We start from the raw sequence: 17,968 nt of genomic DNA, 5'->3' as shown, positions 1-17,968 counted from the left end.
CTCCATGGCAGAGCAAGTCTGCGCCCTGTAGAGGACCGCCTGTCACTTGCTGTCAAGGAGCCACGAGATCCTCTCACTCAGGTGGTCGTTGGAGAGGTGGAGGAGTGGCCGAGTACAGTGCACACCTGGTGGTGGGAGTCTTGACAGGAGGGCTGCGTGCCACACCCTATCAAACGTTCCCTCGATATCGAGAGCCACTACAGCAGCAGCCTTGCCTTGATGGAGGGCAGCGCTCCACTCCCAGGTTAGCAGCAGCAGGTGCAAGTCCGTGGCAGACCTGCCCTGCCTGAACCCGCACTGCCTGGTGCTGTGCTGGTGGTGGTGTTCCAGGTGCTGGGTGACTCTTGAGGCCACCACGCATTGCAGTGCCTTGCTTAGCGTCGGCAGCAGTGACACAGGGCGGTGCTTTTTGGTCTGTCGTTGCATTCCTTTTGTGCACTGGGACCACTCTCTCTTTATAGTCTCATCTCTCTCTCTCTCTCTCTCTCTCTCTCTCTCTCTCTCTCTCTCTCTCTCTCTCTCTCTCTCTCTCTCTCTTCAACCAAAAATACTGTATTATTCATTTTGGCAATTAATTAATTATTGCCTTAAATTTCCTATCTTTTCTTTGTTTTTGTTTTTTGTTCGACTTTCTCAAAAAATAAAATGTGGAATACAGTTGCAGTATTTTTGTATCTTTCAGCTTATTCATTCATTAGGTTTTATGTTCCATTGTTTACTCTTTTTTTATTTCCAGAAATGTACATAATGGAAAATATAGTGTAGTTATGTTAGTCTATATCCTTGAAATTATGTATTCATTATTCACTCGTAATGTTCCCTTTCATTCACTTTCACTCTGTTCATAAAAGACAGGCATATATTTCCCCAAAAACACGTTAAATGACTTCACTGCAACAAAGTCTCATATTCTTATATATATATATATATATATATATATATATATATATATATATATATATATATATATATATATATATATATATATATATATATATATATATATATATATATATATATATATACACACACACACACGCACACACAAACCAGGGCGGCAATCCCACACGGCGCTGGTTCACAGCAGAAAACACCACACGCATACACACACACACACACACACACACACATTTCATTCCCATTGGCCCCTGGTGGAAAGGTTACAGTCTCGAGGACCACCATAAAGATAGCAGGTCCTCAGCCTCCAAGACTCAGCTATAAAGACCCCTGACATTTCATGATCACGATGCATTCATGCGTCATCCTCCAGCCTGGCATATTTTTTCCCATCGCTCTAGCGACAGAATTATCCTCCTCAACAAACACATGAGGGATAAATCCATAAAGAGCAGCTTGTCGCCTCGCCAACGTCGTCGCCAGCAGTCTTCCAAACCCATGTCTCCTGAATCTCTCGTCTATTACCATCATGCCCCCATCTCCTGCGGGCTTAGAGCAATTCCAAGCCACTGGTATCTCCTCGTCTCCAGCGACAGGAAGGTTCTCTGGGTCTACTGTCGCCTCCTGTGTGCTGGTTGGGTCCTGGTACACTCCTATGTAAGGCACGCCCTCTGCCATCCTGTACATGAGGTCCAGGGGTATTCCACCGTACTTAGCATTCTCCAGGAGGTGACGGACGCCTGCTCTGCCCAGCCTGCACACACGGAAGCCCGCCGGTACCCTGTGTATGGCGGGTTATGTGTATGTTCTCCGTGATTTTGTAGCTACATGTCAGGGGTCATTGTTGTGGTTTGCTTTGGTTTGTGTTGGGTGCTTTTGACAGGCTGTAGTGGGTGTTGTTGGGGTTTTCAAGGGTGTTTTTGGGGTTGTAGTGGTAGTTACTATGGCTTTCAATGTTTTTTGTCATTATCTTCACACACACAGCAACACCACCTTACCTGAGCGTGCGATGATCTAGGTGAGCGTCATAGGTGAAGGTGAAGCAAGACCTTAACCGCGCCTTCACTCCCTTCTCCTGCATCAGCCTCACCATGGGCTCAACAACATAGAGAGGGAGGTGGCCGATGACAAGATGGGTCCTCCTCGCGTCCTCCCAGTCAATCACGGGTGAAGACCTCAGGGTTTCTATAAGATTGCCAACTTCCTCCTTCAGGCAGAATATACCGATGTGTTGTGTGTGTGGGATTATCTGAAGGAGAGAGAGAGAGAGAGAGAGAGAGAGAGAGAGAGAGAGAGAGAGAGAGAGAGAGAGAGAGAGAGAGAGAGAGAGAGAGAGAGAGAGAGAGAGAGAGAGTCATTTAACCCATCTTAACCCATCCAACTTTGTCACTAACTCAGCCTCACTTTTTCAGCCTCACCAGCTCAGCCTGTCACCTTCCTCCTGCACAGTATGTTGAGTGAGTCTGGACTAGCAAAAAAAAAAGATAATAAAAAGATAAAATGAAATTAAAAATGCTTCTCGTAAAAGGAAGATAAGTGGAGACCCGAGAGAGTTTAGACCAGCTCAGCCTCACCAGCAGGGCCTGTCTCACCTCCTTCCTGCACAGTACGGTGACTGAGTGTGGCCGATCCCGCAGCACGTAGAAGGTGTCGTGACAGACCAGGCCCAGTCCGTGCTGCACCAGGTTGTTGTGCATCTGTTGGCGGAGGGACAGAGGGAGACTTAGCCTTGTCACCGTGATATGCAGCAATTCACAGCACCGAGAGCAAGGAATGACATCTTTATAAGCATCTGCAAGGAAGAAAGTGGTGGGAAATAAAAGACTGAGCAGCTTCTGGCCAGTACAATGTTTGGACGTGGCTCAGCTACAAGGAATGTCTCAGAGAGGTGGACGATGAAGCGAAAGTGTTGATGCTAATATCTTTTTGGCAGTCGTGGAAAAATTGGGGTCCTGTAGTTAGCCAGGAGAGTGAGTACGCCACCTGTGTTACCGTAGCACAGTCAGCTAGGTGAGTCAGCCAGGTAGGTAAGCCAGGTGAGTGAGTGTATATACCTGTCTTACCATAACACAATCAGGCTGGTGATTCAGCCAGATGAATGAGTAAATCAAGTTAATAAGGCAGTCAAGTGAGTGAATGATTGAGTGAGTGAGAGTGCACCTGTCTTACCGTAACACAGTGAGGCAGGTGTGGCTTGACCCTCGCAGCCCACAGCAGGTGTTCCTCCTTGGTGAGGAGACGCACCTGGCGCCCTGAGGCACTCATCCCTGCCAGCACACTGCGGTGCCGCCCAGTGTCAGGGCAAGAAGTGGGAAGCAGCGAGGCTAGCAGCTAATCAGCTGAATGCAAGTCATATCACACTTTTCTCCACTAGACAGTGACAGTGAATACGTTCAGACTGTGTTGCAAAACAATGTGGAGTGTTTGGAAGTGGCGTTTCTCCGACACGGTTACCCGCCCAGGCCAACGTTGTATCTGTCGCCAGGCCACACTTGAATTTCATGCCACGGCTAAACAAAGCCTCAAAATGCTTACGTGCATAGAACGTTTTCCACTTAAAATAACCTGTACTTTCATCCTGGCAATATCCGCAGAAACTTGTGTTACACCCTGTATTTAATTGTTGATATATTTGTTGTATGATTGTCAGGTACGGGATGGCTTCTCTTCCCGTCAACACTCCTTCTAAGATTGGGACGTAAAGAAAACGAGAGAGAACGGAATTCGACAATTATAATTAACAAAAACACAAAACCACAACCCAACAATAACAGAGATATCCGACAATATCACAGAGTCCTGGGGGAGTCCTTAGAGGCCGGCGTCCTGGCAGCCGTAGAAATCTTGCCTTGGCCGGCAGGGGTTGAACTAGGAACGAGTTGGGGCCGACAGCAGATGAGTGCCAGGTACTGAGGGCAGGTGAGATCAGCCCACAATCTTCACCGAAGCCTTCCGCACTGGTAGAGGAGAACAGCTAAACGGAGGTGTAGCCGTGGCAGGTAGTGAGAACTGTTTGCTACTTGGTGTCTGCTGGCCTCTCGATATCACCTCCTGCAGAGTTCCCCTACCAAGGAGGGAGGAGGTGGTGACGAGGGCACTCGAGGCGTTGCTCGGAAGCAGTGACGCTTTCTCATGAGAAGTCAGCAGCCCTAGCCTCTTCTGCTTGAGGATTCGGGAGGAGGAAGAGAAACCTTGGGCGCGACACTCCGCAGGAGGAAGGACGATCATTCCTCCCTTTACCACAGTAGTTAGAGGGGTGCTTAGATGGCTGGCGATGCCCTCACAATGATGAATATGAGGCTTTGTTACAGTGAAGTCGTTTAACGTGCTTTTGGAGAAATATTTGTCTGTCTTTTATGAATAGAGTGAAAATGAGTCAAAGTGAACATTACGAGTGAATAATGAATGAATAACTACACTATATTTTCCATTATGTACATTTCTGGAAACAAAAAAAAAAGAGGAAACAATTGAACATAAAACATAATGAATGAATAAGCTGAAAGATATAAAAAAATTAATTGTGATCCACATTTTATTTTTTGGGAAATTAAAAAAAAGGAAAATGAAAAAGAAAACTGGAAAAAAAATCCATTGTGTGTGTGGGGTTATCTGAGAGAGAGAGAGAGAGAGAGAGAGAGAGAGAGAGAGAGAGAGAGAGAGAGAGAGAGAGAGAGAGAGAGCACACCTGGTGGTGGGAGTCTTGACAGGAGGGCTGCGTGCCACACCCCATCAAACGCTCCCTCGATATCGAGAGCCATGACAGCCGCAGCCTTCTTTTGATGGAGGGCAGCGCTCCACTCCCAGCTTCCTATTGTGCATTGGGACCACTCTTTCTTTATAATCTCTCTCTCTCTCTCTCTCTCTCTCTCTCTCTCTCTCTCTCTCTCTCTCTCTCTCTCTCAAGCATATAAGAGGAAAAATTGTTGTGTATGATGACTTGTACTATTATTGCAATGTGTTATAGGATTATGATGTTAAATGTCATTTGTGTAGTTTGCGATCCATTGGATAAAGGATCAGAGCTATCTATGGATGCTAGTCTTTATGACTAGCATCACGTGACACCCTCCTCGGCTGCTGTGAAACAAGTCTCTTCTTTTGTCTCCCTCTCTTCCACCCCCCAATGGCGACGAAGACGGAATGTAGGGCACCGGGAGCTGACGCCATATTGCGCTTATAGCTGACGGCATATTGTGTCCACAGGTAAGCCATTACTCTGTGGTAAAACACAACACAAATGTACTGATAGTAGCAGAGGCAGACTGTCATAAGCCTCAATAGCCTTTGTAGTTGATGTGTCAGCGAAAGATAAGACTGTCTCACTCCCTCTAGACCCTCTCCTGTCTTCCCTGAGCGACACCGCAGTGTGCTGGCAGAGATGGGTGGTTCCGCACGCCTGGTGCCTCTGCTCACCAAGGAGGAACACCTGCTGTGGGCTGAGAGGGTCAAACCACACTTGCCTTACTGTGTTACGGTAAGACAGGTGTACTCATTCACCTGACTGCCTTACTCACTTAATTTACTCTTTCACCTGACTGAATCACCAGCCTGATTGTGTTACGGTAAGACCAGTATTCACTCACTCACCAGGCTTACTCGCCCGGCTGACTCACCTACCCACGTGTTTCTGTACCGGCAGTCCACGGACCCAGCCAGCTCGGGACCCCAATTTTTCACGAGTGCCAAAGAGATATTAGCATCAACACTTTCGCGTCATCGTCAACCTCTCTGAGACATTCCTTGTAGCTGAGCCACGTCCAAACATTGTACTGGCCAGAAGCTGCTAATTTTTTTTATTTCCCACCACTTTCTTCCTTGCAGATGCTTATAAAGATGTCATTCCTTGCTCTCGGTGCTGTGAATTGCTGCATATCACGGTGACAAGGCTAAGTCTCCCTCTGTTCCCCCGCCAACAGATGCACAACAACCTGGTTCAGCACGGAAAGGGCCTAGTCTGTCATGCCACCTTCTACGTGCTGCGGGACCGGCCACACTCAGTCACCGTACTGTGCAGGAATGAGGTAAGACAAACTGGTCTGGGAGGCTGAGCTGGACTAAACTCTCTTGGGTCTTCACTCGTTCCCTTTTATAAGAAGCATTTTTTTCTTTTAGTTTTCGTCCCACTAGGTAGTCCAGACTCACTCACTGTACTGTGCAGGAGGGAGATGAGGCAGGCTGAGCTGGTGAGGCTGAACGAGTAAATGAGCTGAGTAAATGACAAAGCTGGATGGATTAAATGACTCTCTCTTTGTCTTCTCTCTCTCTCTCTCTCTCTCTCTCTCTCTCTCTCTCTCTCTCTCTCTCTCTCTCTCTCTCTCTCTCTCTCTCTCAGATAATCCAACACACACAACACATCGGAATATTCTGCCTGAAGGAGGAAGTTGGCACTCTTGTAGAAGCCCTGAGGTTTTCACCTGTCATTGACTGGGAGTACGCGAGGAGGACCCATCTTCTCCACCTGGTCCCTCCCTACGCTGTCGATCCCATGGTGAAGCTGGTGCAAGAGAGGGGAGTGAAAGTGTGGTTACAAACTTGCTTCATCTTCACCTATGACGCTCACCTGGACCCTCACATGCTCAGGTAAGGTGATGTGGCTGTGTGTCTGTGCATGAAGATAATGACAAAAAAAAAAAAAAAAAAAACATTGAAAGCCATAGTAACTACCACTACAGTTCCAAAACGGCCTTGAAAACCCCAAGAACACCCACTACAGCCTGTCAAAAGCACCTAAGACAAACCAAAGCAAACCACAACAATGACCCCTGACATGTAGCTACAAAATCACGGAGAACATACACATAACCCGCCATACACAGGGTACCGGCGGGCTTCCGTGTGTGCAGGCTGGGCAGAGCAGGCGTCCGTCACCTCCTGGAGAATGCTAAGTACGGTGGAATACCCCTGGACCTCATGTACAGGATGGCAGAGGGCGTGCCTTACATAGGAGTGTACCAGGACCCAACCAGCACACAGGAGGCGACAGTAGACCCAGAGAACCTTCCTGTCGCTGGAGACGAGGAGATACCAGTGGCTTGGTGTTGCTCGGGTCCCTCAGGAGACGTGGCCAAGTTGATAACAGACAAGAGGTTTAGGAGACATGGATTTGGAAAGCTGCTGACGGCGACGTTAGCGAGGCGACAAGCTGCCCACGGTTTTATTCCTCATGCGTTTGTTGAGGAGGACAATTCTGTCTCTAAAGTGATGTTCGAGAATTCACCAGGCTGGAGTGTGACGCATGAAATTATCTGGATAAAAAAACTTCAGGCGCCTGTATAGTTAAGTATTGGCGGCTGAGCATTTGCTATCTTTATGGTGGTATCTTTATGGCCTCTCTTCCACTCATCCTTAGAAATAATGTGAAATACAATTAAAGTATTCTTGTATATTTCAGCTTAGTCATTATGTTTTATGTTCCATTTTTTCCCTTTTTTCAATTTCCAGAAATATACCTAATGGAAAATACAATGTAGTTATGTTAATATACATCCTTTAAGTTATTTATTCATTGTTCACTCGTAATGTTCACTTTGATTCACTCTGTTCATAAAAGACAGGCATCTATTTCCCCAAAAGCACGTTAAATGACTTCACTGCAACAAAGCCTCATATTCATCATACTACAAATATATCAACAATTATATACAGGGTGTAACACAAGTTTCTGTGGATATTGCCAGAGGTGAAAGTACAGGTTATTTTACGTGGAATATGTTCTATGTACATAAGCATTTTGAGGCTTTGTTTAGCCGTGGCAAGAAATTCAAGTGTGGCCTGGCGACAGATATAACGGCTGGCCTGGGCGGGTAGCCGTGGCGGAGAAACGCCGCTTCCAAACACTCCACACTAGTTGTGCAATACAGTCTGAACGTATTCACTGTCACTGTCTAGTGGAGAAACTGTGTGATGTGACTTGCATTCAGTTGATTAGCTATCAGCCTCGCTCCTTCCCACTTCTTGCCCTGACACTGGGCGGCGCCGCAGTGTGCTGGCAGGGACGAGTGCCTCAGTGCGCCTGGTGCGTCTCCTCACCAAGAGGGAACACCTGCTGTAGGCTGAGAGGGTCAAGCCACATCTGTCTCACTGTGTTACAGTAAGACAGGTGTACTCACTCACTCACTCACTCACTCACCTGACTGCCTTACTCACTTGATTTACTCATTCACCTGGCTGAATCACCAGCCTGATTGTGTTATGGTAAGACAGGTATAGACTCTACACTCACTCACCTGGCTTACTTACCTGGCTTACTTTGTCACCTGGCTGACTCACCTAGCTAACTGTGCTACGGTAACACAGGAGGCGTACTCACTCTCTTGGCTAACTAGAGGATCCCAACTTTCCACGAGTGCCAAAGAGATATTAGCATCAACACTTACGCTTCATCGTTAACCTCTCTGAGTCTTTCCTTCTAGCTGAGCCACATCCAAACACTGTACTGGCTAGAAGCTGCTCAATCTTTTATTTCCTATCACTTTCTTCCTTGGTGTGACAAGGTTAAATCTCTTTCTCTTCTTCCGCTAAGACTTTATTTCTTACCTCTTTCCTTGTAGATGCTTATAAAGATTTCTTACCATATAAAGATTTCGTTCCTTACTCTCGCAGTGAATTGCTGCATATCAGTTTCCCCGCCAACAGATGCGCAGCAACCTGGTGTAGGACGGACAGGTCTGTCACGAGACATTCTACTTGGTGCGGGACCGGCCACGCTCAGTCACCGTACCGTGCGGGAATAGGGTGAAACAGGCCGAGCTGGTGAGGCTCAGCTAGACTAAACTCTCTCGGGTCTTCACTCCTTTCCCTTTTACGAGAAACATTTCTAAGGGCTTCTCTCTCTCTCTCTCTCTCTCTCTCTCTCTCTCTCTCTGTCTCTCTCAAGCATATAAGAGGAAAAATTGTTGTGTATGATGACGTGTACTATTATTGCAATGTGTTATAGGATATATGATGTTATACGTCATTTGTGTAGTTTGCGATCCATTGGATAAAGGATCAGAGCTATGGACGCTAGTCTTTATGATGCTCTTTTATTTAAGGGATTTATTGTGTTTTGTCACGTGACACCCTCCTCGGTTGCTGTGAAACAATTCTCTTTTTTTTTTCTCCCTCTCTTCCACCCCCAAGAGCGACGAAGATGGAATGTCGGGCACCGGGAGCTGACGCCATATTGCGCTTATAGCTGACGGCATATTGTGTCCACAGGTAAGCCATTACTCTGTGGTAAAACACAACACAAATGTACTGATAGTAGCAGAGGCAGACTGTCATAAGCCTCAATAACCTTTGTAGTTGATGTGTCAGCGAAAGATAAGACTGTCTCACTCCCTCTCCTGTCTTCCCTGAGCGACACCGCAGTGTGCTGGCAGACATGGGTGGTTTCGCACGCCTGGTGGCTCTACTCACCAAGAAGGAACACCTGCTGTGGGCTGAGAGGGTCAAACCACACTTACCTTACTGTGTTACGGTAAGACAGGTGTACTTACTCACTCACTCACTCACTCACTCACTCACCTGACTGCCTTACTCACTTGATTTAATCATTCACCTGGCTGAATCACCAGCCTGATTGTGTTATGGTAAGACAGGTATACACTCACTCATCTGGCTTACTTACCTGGCTTACTTTGTCACCTGGCTGACTCATCTAGCTAACTATGCTACGGTAACACAGGTGGCGTACTCACTCTCCTGGCTAACTAGAGGACCCCAATTTTCCACGAGTGCCAAAGAGATATTAGCATCAACACTTTCGCTTCATCGTCCACCTCTCCGAGACATTCCTTGTAGCTGAGCCACGCCCAAACATTGTACTGGCCAGAAGCTGCTCAATCTTTTATTTCCCACCACTTTCTTCCTTGCAGATGCTTATAAAGATGTCATTCCTTGCTCTCGGTGCTGTGAATTGCTGCATATCACGGTGACAAGGCTAAGTCTCCCTCTGTCCCTCCGCCAACAGATGCACAACAACCTGGTGCAGCACGGACTGGGCCTGGTTTGCCACGACACCTTCTACGTGCTGCGGGACCGGCCACATTCAGTCACCATATTATGCAGGAAGGAGGTGAGACAGGCCCTGCTGGTGAGGCTGAGCTGGACTAAATTCTCTTGGGTCTCCACTCCTTTCCCTATTACGATAAGCATCATTTTTTTTTCTTTTAGTTTTCGTCTCACTAGCTAGACCAGATTCACTGAGCATGATGTGCAGGAGGGAGGTGAGACAGGCTGACTTGGTGAGGCTGAACGAGTGAGGCTGAGTTTGAACAAAGAAAAAAGAAAGATATTGGAAAATTAGCAGAGACAGCTGGAACACAGGGCGGTGTTTTTTGGCCTCAGTCTTTGCCTTCCTTTTGTGTACTGGGACCTCTCTCTCTCTCTCTCTCTCTCTCTCTCTCTCTCTCTCTCTCTCTCTCTCTCTCTCTCTCTCTCTCTCAGATAACCCCACACACACAACACATCGGAATGTTCTGCCTGAAGGAGGAAGTTGGCACTCTTGTAGAAACACTGAGGTCTTCACCTGTGATTGACTGGGAGAGCACGAGGACGACCCATCTTATCTTGCACCACGTCCCTCCCTACGTTGCTGAGCCCTTGGTGAGGCTGCTGCAAGAGAGGGGAGTGAAGGTGTGGTCACTGACTTGCTTCACCTTCACCTATGACGCTCACCTAGATCATCGCACGCTCAGGTAAGGTGGTGTGGCTGTGTGTGTGAAGATAATGACAAAAAAAAAACATTGAAAGCCATAGTAACTACCACTACAACCCCAAAACACCCTTGAAAACCCCAACAACACCCACTACAGCCTGTCAGAAGCACCCAACACAAACCAAAGCAAACCACAACAATGACCCCCTTACATGTAGCTACAAAATCACGGAGAACATACACATAACCCGCCATACACAGGGTACCGGCGGGCTTCCGTGTGTGCAGGCTGGGCAGAGCAGGCGTCCGTCACCTCCTGGAGAATGCTAAGTACGGTGGAATACCCCTGGACCTCATGTACAGGATGGCAGAGGGCGTGCCTTACATAGGAGTGTACCAGGACCCAACCAGCACACAGGAGGCGACAGTAGACCCAGAGAACCTTCCTGTCGCTGGAGACGAGGAGATACCAGTGGCTTGGTGTTGCTCGGGTCCCTTAGGAGACGTGGCCAAGCTGATAACAGACGAGAGGTTCAGGAGACGTGGGTTTGGAAAGCTGCTGACGGCGACGTTAGCGAGGCGACAAGCTGCCCTCGGTTTTATTCCTCATGCGTTTGTTGAGGAGGACAATTCTGCCTCTAAAGTGATGTTTGAGAATTCACCAGGCTGGAGTGTAACGCATGAAAGTATTTGGATCATTGATTGTCAGGCGCCTATATAGCTGAGTCTTAGAGGCTGAGGACTTGCTATCTTTATGGTGGTCCGCGAGACTGTAAGCTTTCCACCAGGAGCTAATAGGGATAAAATGTGTGTATGTGTGTGTGTGGGTGTGTGTGTGGATGGGTGGGTGGTGGTCTCTGTGTTGTGAACCAGCGCCGTGTTGTCTGCCGGCCTGTTATACATTGATGATTTCTTTTATATATATGGGAAGTAGACAAGGGAGAATGACACACGAGCTAAGTGGATCAAGGTGTATTAAATTAAATTAAATTAAATTAGATTAAATTAAAAGTCTGTTGAGAGCAGAAGTCCGTTGAAGGTGGGGCTAGTATGGTGGTTTGCCTCTTGCCATGCTGCCAAATAAACCTTCGTACATGAGCCTCTCTTTTTTGTTTCCCATCCGTGTGCTATGTGTGATGTTTTATGTGTTCTGCATATAGTGAAGGAAGCTACATAGTACAATGAGTGTCGATGTTTAGGATTACAACTACAATCTGTATAGATTCTATGATGTGGCAAATAGTTTTTTCCCATGGTGCCACTTCGTCCTGGTGGTGGTGGTGGTGGTGGTGGTGGGGGTGTCATTAAAAGTGATTAGCACTCCCTCGCAGGTGTGTGTGTGTGTGTGTGTGTGTGTTGAAGGAGGAGAAGGAGAAGCAGTGGGAAAGTGATTTTGAAGAAGTGACGGATTAAAATGATGGATGTGTTGAGGGAAACTGCTCACTTCCTTTCTGGCCACCACCCATGATGGAAGCTACAACTCCGACTCGCTCGCGTTCCAGGGTCCTGCATGGCAGGGAAATGGAAATGTTTTACTACGTCAACGAGTAATTCATTGGAGAGAAAGCTTGTAATGGATTCCTTATCCCACCTTCAAAAGCAACTGGACGGACTGCAAAAGTCACCAACGTTTCTGAGAAAACTGTTCAAAGAATCTGCTGGAAACGAGACGAGACATCACCAGAAAGGACTGTCTTTCTGTCACCAAAGAAGAGGAGACATTCTGCACCTGTCACCGCTCTACACGACTTTGATAAATGTCTTGTAAGAAGAACAGTCTTGGCATTTTATGAGAGGCTTCAAGTCTCGACTCTGTTAAAAATTCAAGAAGAACTGAAGGAAAAAATATCCTTCAGTGGCTGCAAAAGCTCCCTTTACAAGATTCTGCAGGAGACTGGCTTCAAATATGCCAAGGCTGATGGCCTCATATTCCTGAAGGAAAGGAGTGATGCTGCGGCAGCTCGCGCTACGTTTTTGCAAGAAAAAAAAAAAAAAAAGTCAAGCAGGCCTCCCAAAACATCATATATCTGAATGAAGCTTGGGTGAATCAGAATTACAGAGTTGGAAAATGTTGGACAGACACCACATCACCTAAAGCCACTGGAGTACGACAGCCAACAGGGAAAAAAATAGGAGTTGCTGGATTGGCTGCTAAAGAAGGGAGTGCAGCCCCGAGATGACTCATCGAAAGCACAGCTGCAAGACCTTGCCAAGAAAATGTATGATTACGATATCCATAATCGATAAGATTGCGGGGGAGGCAAGGCATCGTGTTTTGAGGTTACCGCCGTATCACTGCCAGTATAACCCGATTGAGCTCATTTGGGCTCAAGTGAAGACTTACCAGAAAAACTCAACATATGGAATTACACACACTTCTTAGAAGAAAACGGCTCGTTTCTCAAAACTTAAGTTTTTCATACACCAAGCGTTTGTCCTTCGTTATCCTAGAAAATGATGGAGATGTAAAGGTGCTGCTGGAGAGAGGAAACAACGAGATATTTTTCCCCAAAGATGGATTTTCAAAGAAGGCTCTTCATACTGTGCTATTTAAAAAAAAAAAAAAAAGTTTGAAGAAAAAAATCTTAGTTTTTATTTCAAAATGATATGTCTAATAAGAAATCTATCTTTGAGGAAGTGAAGATACATGTGTGTATATTATCGACACTAAATTTTATAGCATTTGGTTATCAGCGAAAATTGGGGATTTGCTATTGTAGGTACTAAGGTACATACGAGTACACACCAAAAAACATGAGGATCAGACAAATATGAATGTCACCTCTAAGAGTAACAGGCGTCCCTTAATTCGATAATTGGCGAACGAACTGGCACCGTCGCACTCATGGGAATTCCAGAATCTGCCACACCTTGAACGGACTTGATGCCCTGAACCGACTTAGTAACGCGGCATATTGAAGCCTTTGATAGTCTGCTTCTGCTAGGATCGGTACACTTTTGCCCTTATTTGCTTGTAAGAGAGAGAGAGAGAGAGAGAGAGAGAGAGAGAGAGAGAGAGAGAGAGAGAGAGAGAGAGGTCCCAGTGCACAAAAGGAAGGCAAAGACTGAGGCCACAAAACACCGCCCAGTGTCCCTGCTGTCCCTGCTGATTTTCCAATATTTTTCTTTTTTCTTTGCTTCTTTGTTTGACTTTCAGAAAATAATAAATAAAATGTGGAACACAATTCAAGTATTTTTGTATCATTCAACTTATTTATTCATTATGTTTTGTTTTATTTTTCCGCTTTTTTACTATTTCCAGAAATATACCTAATGGAAAATACAATGCAGTTATGTTAGTATATATATCTTTCACGTTACTTATTCATTGTTCACTCGTAATGTTCACTTTGATTGACTTTCACTCTGTTCATAAAAGACAGGCATCTATTTCCCCAAAAGCACGTTAAATGACTTCACTGCAACAAAGCCTCACATTCATCATACTACAAATATATCAACAATTATATATAGCAGAATAACATCACCACTTATCTTAACAAATATATTGAACTAAGCAAATATGACAATTGAGGGACGTAACAACACTGTTAAGCCCCACCACTGTTAAGCCCACAGACAGCTTCCTGCGCCCTTCTCCTTCCCTTGCCTAGTCTCCATTTATATAAAAGAATTCATCTATCTACACACCAGGGCGGCAATACCACACGGCGCTGGTTCACAACACAGAAAACACCACACACACACACACACACACACACACACACACACACACACACACACACACACACACACACACACATTTCATTCCCATTGGCCCCTGGTGGAAAGGTTACAGTCTCGAGGACCACCATAAAGATAGCAGGTCCTCAGCCTCCAAGACTCAGCTATAAAGACCCCTGACATTTAGTAATCCGGATACTTTCATGTGTCATCCTCCAGCCAGGAGAATTATATACCATTGCTTTAGAGGCAGAATTGTCCACCTCAACTATACCATGAGGAATAAAGCCAAGGAGGGCAGCTTGTCGCCTCGCTAACGTCGCCGTCAGCAGCTTTCCAAACCCACGTCTCCTGAAACTCTCGTGTGTTATCAGCTTGGCCACGTCTCCTGAGGGACCCGAGCAACACCAAGCCACTGGTATCTCCTCGTCTCCAGCGACAGGAAGGTTCTCTGGATCTACTGTCGCCTCCTGTGTGCTGGTTGGGTCCTGGTACACTCCTACGTAAGGCACGCCCTCTGCCATCCTGTACATGAGGTCCAGGGGTATTCCACCGTACTTAGCATTCTCCAGGAGGTGACGGACGCCTGCTCTGCCCAGCCTGCACACACGGAAGCCCGCCGGTACCCTGTGTATGGCGGGTTATGTGTATGTTCTCCGTGATTTTGTAGCTACATGTCAGGGGTCATTGTTGTGGTTTGCTTTGGTTTGTCTTGGGTGCTTTTGACAGGCTGTAGTGGGTGTTGTTAAGGTTTTCAAGGATGTTTTGGGGTTGTAGTGGTAGTTACTTTGGCTTTCAATGTATTTTGTCATTATCTTCACACACACAGCCACACCACCTTACCTAAGCGTGTGAGGGTCCAGGTGAGCGTCATAGGTGAAGGTGAAGCGAGCTATTAACTGCGCCTTCATTCCTTTCTCCTGCATCAGCCTCACCATGGACTCAACAACGTAGGGAGGGACGTGGTGGATGACAAGATGGGTCCTCCTCGCGTCCTCCCAGTCAATCACGGGTGAAGACCTCAGGGCTTCTACAAGAGAGCTAACTTCCTCCTTCAGGCAGAATATACCGATGTGTTGTGTGTGTGGGATTATCTGAAAGAGAGAGAGAGAGAGAGAGAGAGAGAGAGAGAGAGAGAGAGAGAGAGAGAGAGAGAGAGAGAGAGAGAGAGAGAGAGAGAGAGAGAGAGAGTGTCATTTAACTTATCCAGGATTGTCACAAACACAGCCTCACTCGTTCAGCCTCACCAAGTCAGCCTGTCTCACCTCCCTCCTGCACAGAACGCTGAGATAGTCTAGACTAGATTGGAGAACGAAAAAAAAATTGAATAAATAAATAAATAAATAATAAATTAAATGCTTCTCGTAAAAGGGAAAGGAGTGAAGACCCAAGAAAGTTTAGACCAGCTCAGCCTCACCAGCAGGGCCTGTCTCACCTCCTTCCTGCACAGTACGGTGACTGAATGTGGCCGGTCCCGCAGCACATAGAAGGTGTCGTGGCAAACCAAGCCCAGTCCGTGCTGCACCAGGTTGTTGTGTATCTGTTGGCGGGGGGACAGAGGGAGACTTAGCCTTGTCACTGAGATATGCAGCAATTCACAGCACCGAGAGCAAGGAGTGACATTTTTATAAGCATCTGCAAGGAAGAAAGTGGTGGGAAATAAAATACTGAGCAGCTTCTGGCCAGTACAATGTTTGGACGTGGCTCAGCTACAAGGAATGTCTCAGAGAGGTTGCCAATGAAACGAAAGTGCTAATATCTCTTTGGCACTCGTGGAAAATTGAGGTCCCGGGCTGGCTGGGTCCGCGGCCTGCCGGTAGCGTGACACAGTGAGCTAGGTATAGGCAGGTGAGTAAGCCAGGTGAGTAAGCCAGCTAGAAGAGTAATTATGCGTCTTACCGTAATACAGTCAGGTAGGTGAGTCAGCCAGGTGAATGAGTAAACCAGGTGAGTAAGGCAGTTAGGTGAGGGAGTGAACGAGTTAGAGTACATATATGGATGACACAAAGATAGGTAGATTAATTAGGTCAGAATCGGAAGCTATCGCCTTGCAGGCAGATTTAGATAGGATGAGTGAATGGACGGACAGATGGCAAATGCAGTTTAATATCAACAAATGCAAAGTACTTAGCGTAGGTAGAGGAAATCCACACAGTAGGTACACAATAAACAACGAAATTCTGGTAGGTTCAGGGTACGAAAAAGATTTAAGAGCTATAGTTAGCTTTGAACTCCGTGTAGGAAAGCAATGCATAGAAGCCAGAAACAGGGCAAATAGGGTAGTAGGATTAATTTTTAGGAGTGTTAAAAGTAGAAGGCCCGAAGAAATATTAAAGTTATATTCGGCGCTGGTCAGACTTCATCTAGACTACGCTGTGCAGTTCTGGTCCCTACATTACAGAAAAGATATAGGTCTGTTAGAATCAGTACAAAGGAGAATGACTAAAATGATACAGAGGATGAGTAGTATTCCTTACGAGGCGAGAGTGAAGGTGTTAAATTTACATTCTTTAGAGAGACGTAGGTTAAGAGGAGACCTGATAGAAGTCTTTAAGTGGTATAAGGGTTATAACATGAGGAATGTAAGCAAAATTCTTAGGATCAGCAACCAGGATAATACAAGAAATAACGGGTTTAAGTTTGAAAATTTTAAGTTTAAGAAAGAGATAGGAAGAAATTAGTTCTCAAAAAGAATGGTAGATAAGTGGAACGGACTCAGTAGTCATGTTGTTAGTGTTAAGTCATTAGGGAGCTTTAAGGAAAGATTAGACGGGTTTATGGATGAGGATGATAGGTGGAAATAGGCAGGTATATTTCATACAGGGACTGCCACGTGTAAGCCTGGTCGCTTCTTGCAGCTTCCCTTATTTCTTATGTTTTTATGTACAGCTGCCTTACCGTAACACAGTGAGGCAGGTGTGGCTTGACCCTCTTAGCCCACAGCAGGTGTTCCTCCTTGGAGAGCAGAGGCACCAAGCACGCGGAAACACTCATCTCTGCAAGCATACTGCGGTGCTGCCCAGGGAAGAGAGAGGGGAGAGGTAGTTAGGGACAGTCTCATCTCTCGCGTCCACAGCAATTATAAGGACTATTGAAGCTTACTATCAGTACATTTTTCTTCTCTGTTTGCAACAGAAAGAGAGAGAGAGAGAGAGAGAGAGAGAGAGAGAGAGAGAGAGAGAGAGAGAGGAGAGAGAGAGAGAGAGAGAGAGAGAGAGAGAGAGGCCCTAATGCACAAAAAGAAGGCAAATACTGAAGCCAAAAGGCACCGTCCTATGTCCCTACTGCCAACGCTAAGCAAAGCGCTGGAATGCGTCGTGGCCTCAAGAGTCACCCAGCACCTCGAACACCACCACCTCCCGAGGACCAGGCAGTGCGGGTTGAGGCAGAGCAGATCTGCCGCGGACCTGCTACGTGGCTCTCCTGGGGCGGGGCAGCGAGAAGACACCGTGCCATCCTGTCACTGGACACAGTTTAAGACAGAGCGACGAGACTCACCAGCGGTGCCGAGCCTCTCTTCCACTCAGCCTTCTGCCTCTCGCGATCCTTGGTGGATTAACTCACCGGCACGTGAAAGCTTCTATATGAAGGGTGGAAGTGATCAACTAGAACGATTCACACCTTTCCAATGTGCGCCTGCGCACCCCCATCTCTCTCTCTCTCTCTCTCTCTCTCTCTCTCTCTCCTGTGTAGTACGATAATATGGCCAAAACAATCTGGCAGCGCTGTCTGCTGCTGCCTGAC

The 17,968-nt window shown here is 46.6% G+C and overlaps 3 protein-coding genes across 4 annotated transcripts; 1 reads left to right on the top strand and 2 right to left on the bottom strand.

Annotated features, from left to right (window-relative positions):
* Nucleotides 1-711: 711 nt before the first annotated feature.
* LOC135093502 (uncharacterized) lies at nt 712-3,202 on the bottom strand. Its single transcript, XM_063992793.1, has 4 exons — nt 3,067-3,202; nt 2,490-2,594; nt 1,896-2,146; nt 712-1,678 (listed from the first exon to the last, which is right to left on the bottom strand). Exons 1-4 carry the CDS (start codon nt 3,160-3,162, stop codon nt 1,216-1,218), a joined length of 915 nt encoding a protein of 304 aa, XP_063848863.1. The 5' UTR covers nt 3,163-3,202; the 3' UTR covers nt 712-1,215.
* A 352-nt stretch (nt 3,203-3,554) lies between these two features.
* Nucleotides 3,555-11,638, top strand: LOC135093446 (uncharacterized). The gene is made up of 10 exons (XM_063992726.1): nt 3,555-3,595; nt 3,693-3,803; nt 5,233-5,374; nt 5,817-5,921; nt 6,233-6,480; nt 6,717-8,652; nt 9,022-9,361; nt 9,854-9,958; nt 10,330-10,580; nt 10,802-11,638. Exons 1-6 carry the CDS (start codon nt 3,555-3,557, stop codon nt 7,174-7,176), a joined length of 1,107 nt encoding a protein of 368 aa, XP_063848796.1. The 3' UTR covers nt 7,177-8,652; nt 9,022-9,361; nt 9,854-9,958; nt 10,330-10,580; nt 10,802-11,638.
* Nucleotides 11,639-13,504: 1,866 nt separating this feature from the next.
* LOC135093501 (uncharacterized) lies at nt 13,505-17,883 on the bottom strand. 2 transcript variants are annotated; one of them, XM_063992791.1, is made up of 5 exons: nt 17,723-17,883; nt 17,123-17,239; nt 15,660-15,764; nt 15,068-15,318; nt 13,505-14,851 (listed from the first exon to the last, which is right to left on the bottom strand). In XM_063992791.1, exons 2-5 carry the CDS (start codon nt 17,228-17,230, stop codon nt 14,389-14,391), a joined length of 927 nt encoding a protein of 308 aa, XP_063848861.1. In that variant the 5' UTR covers nt 17,231-17,239; nt 17,723-17,883; the 3' UTR covers nt 13,505-14,388. The 2 variants fall into 2 exon arrangements, with proteins under 2 accessions (XP_063848861.1, XP_063848862.1); XM_063992792.1 differs by having other exon boundaries at nt 17,789-17,883.
* Between the last annotated feature and the right edge of the window lie 85 nt (nt 17,884-17,968).

This window comes from Scylla paramamosain, chromosome 43, assembly GCF_035594125.1.
Source record: "Scylla paramamosain isolate STU-SP2022 chromosome 43, ASM3559412v1, whole genome shotgun sequence".
Lineage (NCBI taxonomy): Eukaryota > Metazoa > Arthropoda > Malacostraca > Decapoda > Portunidae > Scylla > Scylla paramamosain.
The sequence above is the reverse complement of the archived record's forward strand: the minus strand, read 5'-3'. Positions and strand labels throughout refer to the sequence as shown.

Coding starts and splice junctions, on each gene's coding strand:
- LOC135093446 (XM_063992726.1), top strand. CDS start 3,555: ATGGCTTCTCTTCCCGTCAACACTCCTTCTAAGATTGGGAC. Junction 5,375..5,816: donor ACTTGCCTTACTGTGTTACG/GTAAGACAGGTG, acceptor CCCCGCCAACAG/ATGCACAACAACCTGGTTCA. Junction 6,481..6,716: donor CTGGACCCTCACATGCTCAG/GTAAGGTGATGT, acceptor CGCCATACACAG/GGTACCGGCGGGCTTCCGTG.
- LOC135093501 (XM_063992791.1), bottom strand. CDS start 17,230: ATGCTTGCAGAGATGAGTGTTTCCGCGTGCTTGGTGCCTCTGCTCTCC. Junction 15,765..17,122: donor ACCTGCCTCACTGTGTTACG/GTAAGGCAGCTG, acceptor CCCCGCCAACAG/ATACACAACAACCTGGTGCA. Junction 14,852..15,067: donor CTGGACCCTCACACGCTTAG/GTAAGGTGGTGT, acceptor CGCCATACACAG/GGTACCGGCGGGCTTCCGTG.
- LOC135093502 (XM_063992793.1), bottom strand. CDS start 3,162: ATGAGTGCCTCAGGGCGCCAGGTGCGTCTCCTCACCAAGGAGGAACAC. Junction 2,595..3,066: donor ACCTGCCTCACTGTGTTACG/GTAAGACAGGTG, acceptor CTCCGCCAACAG/ATGCACAACAACCTGGTGCA. Junction 2,147..2,489: donor CCGTACTGTGCAGGAAGGAG/GTGAGACAGGCC, acceptor TCTCTCCTTCAG/ATAATCCCACACACACAACA.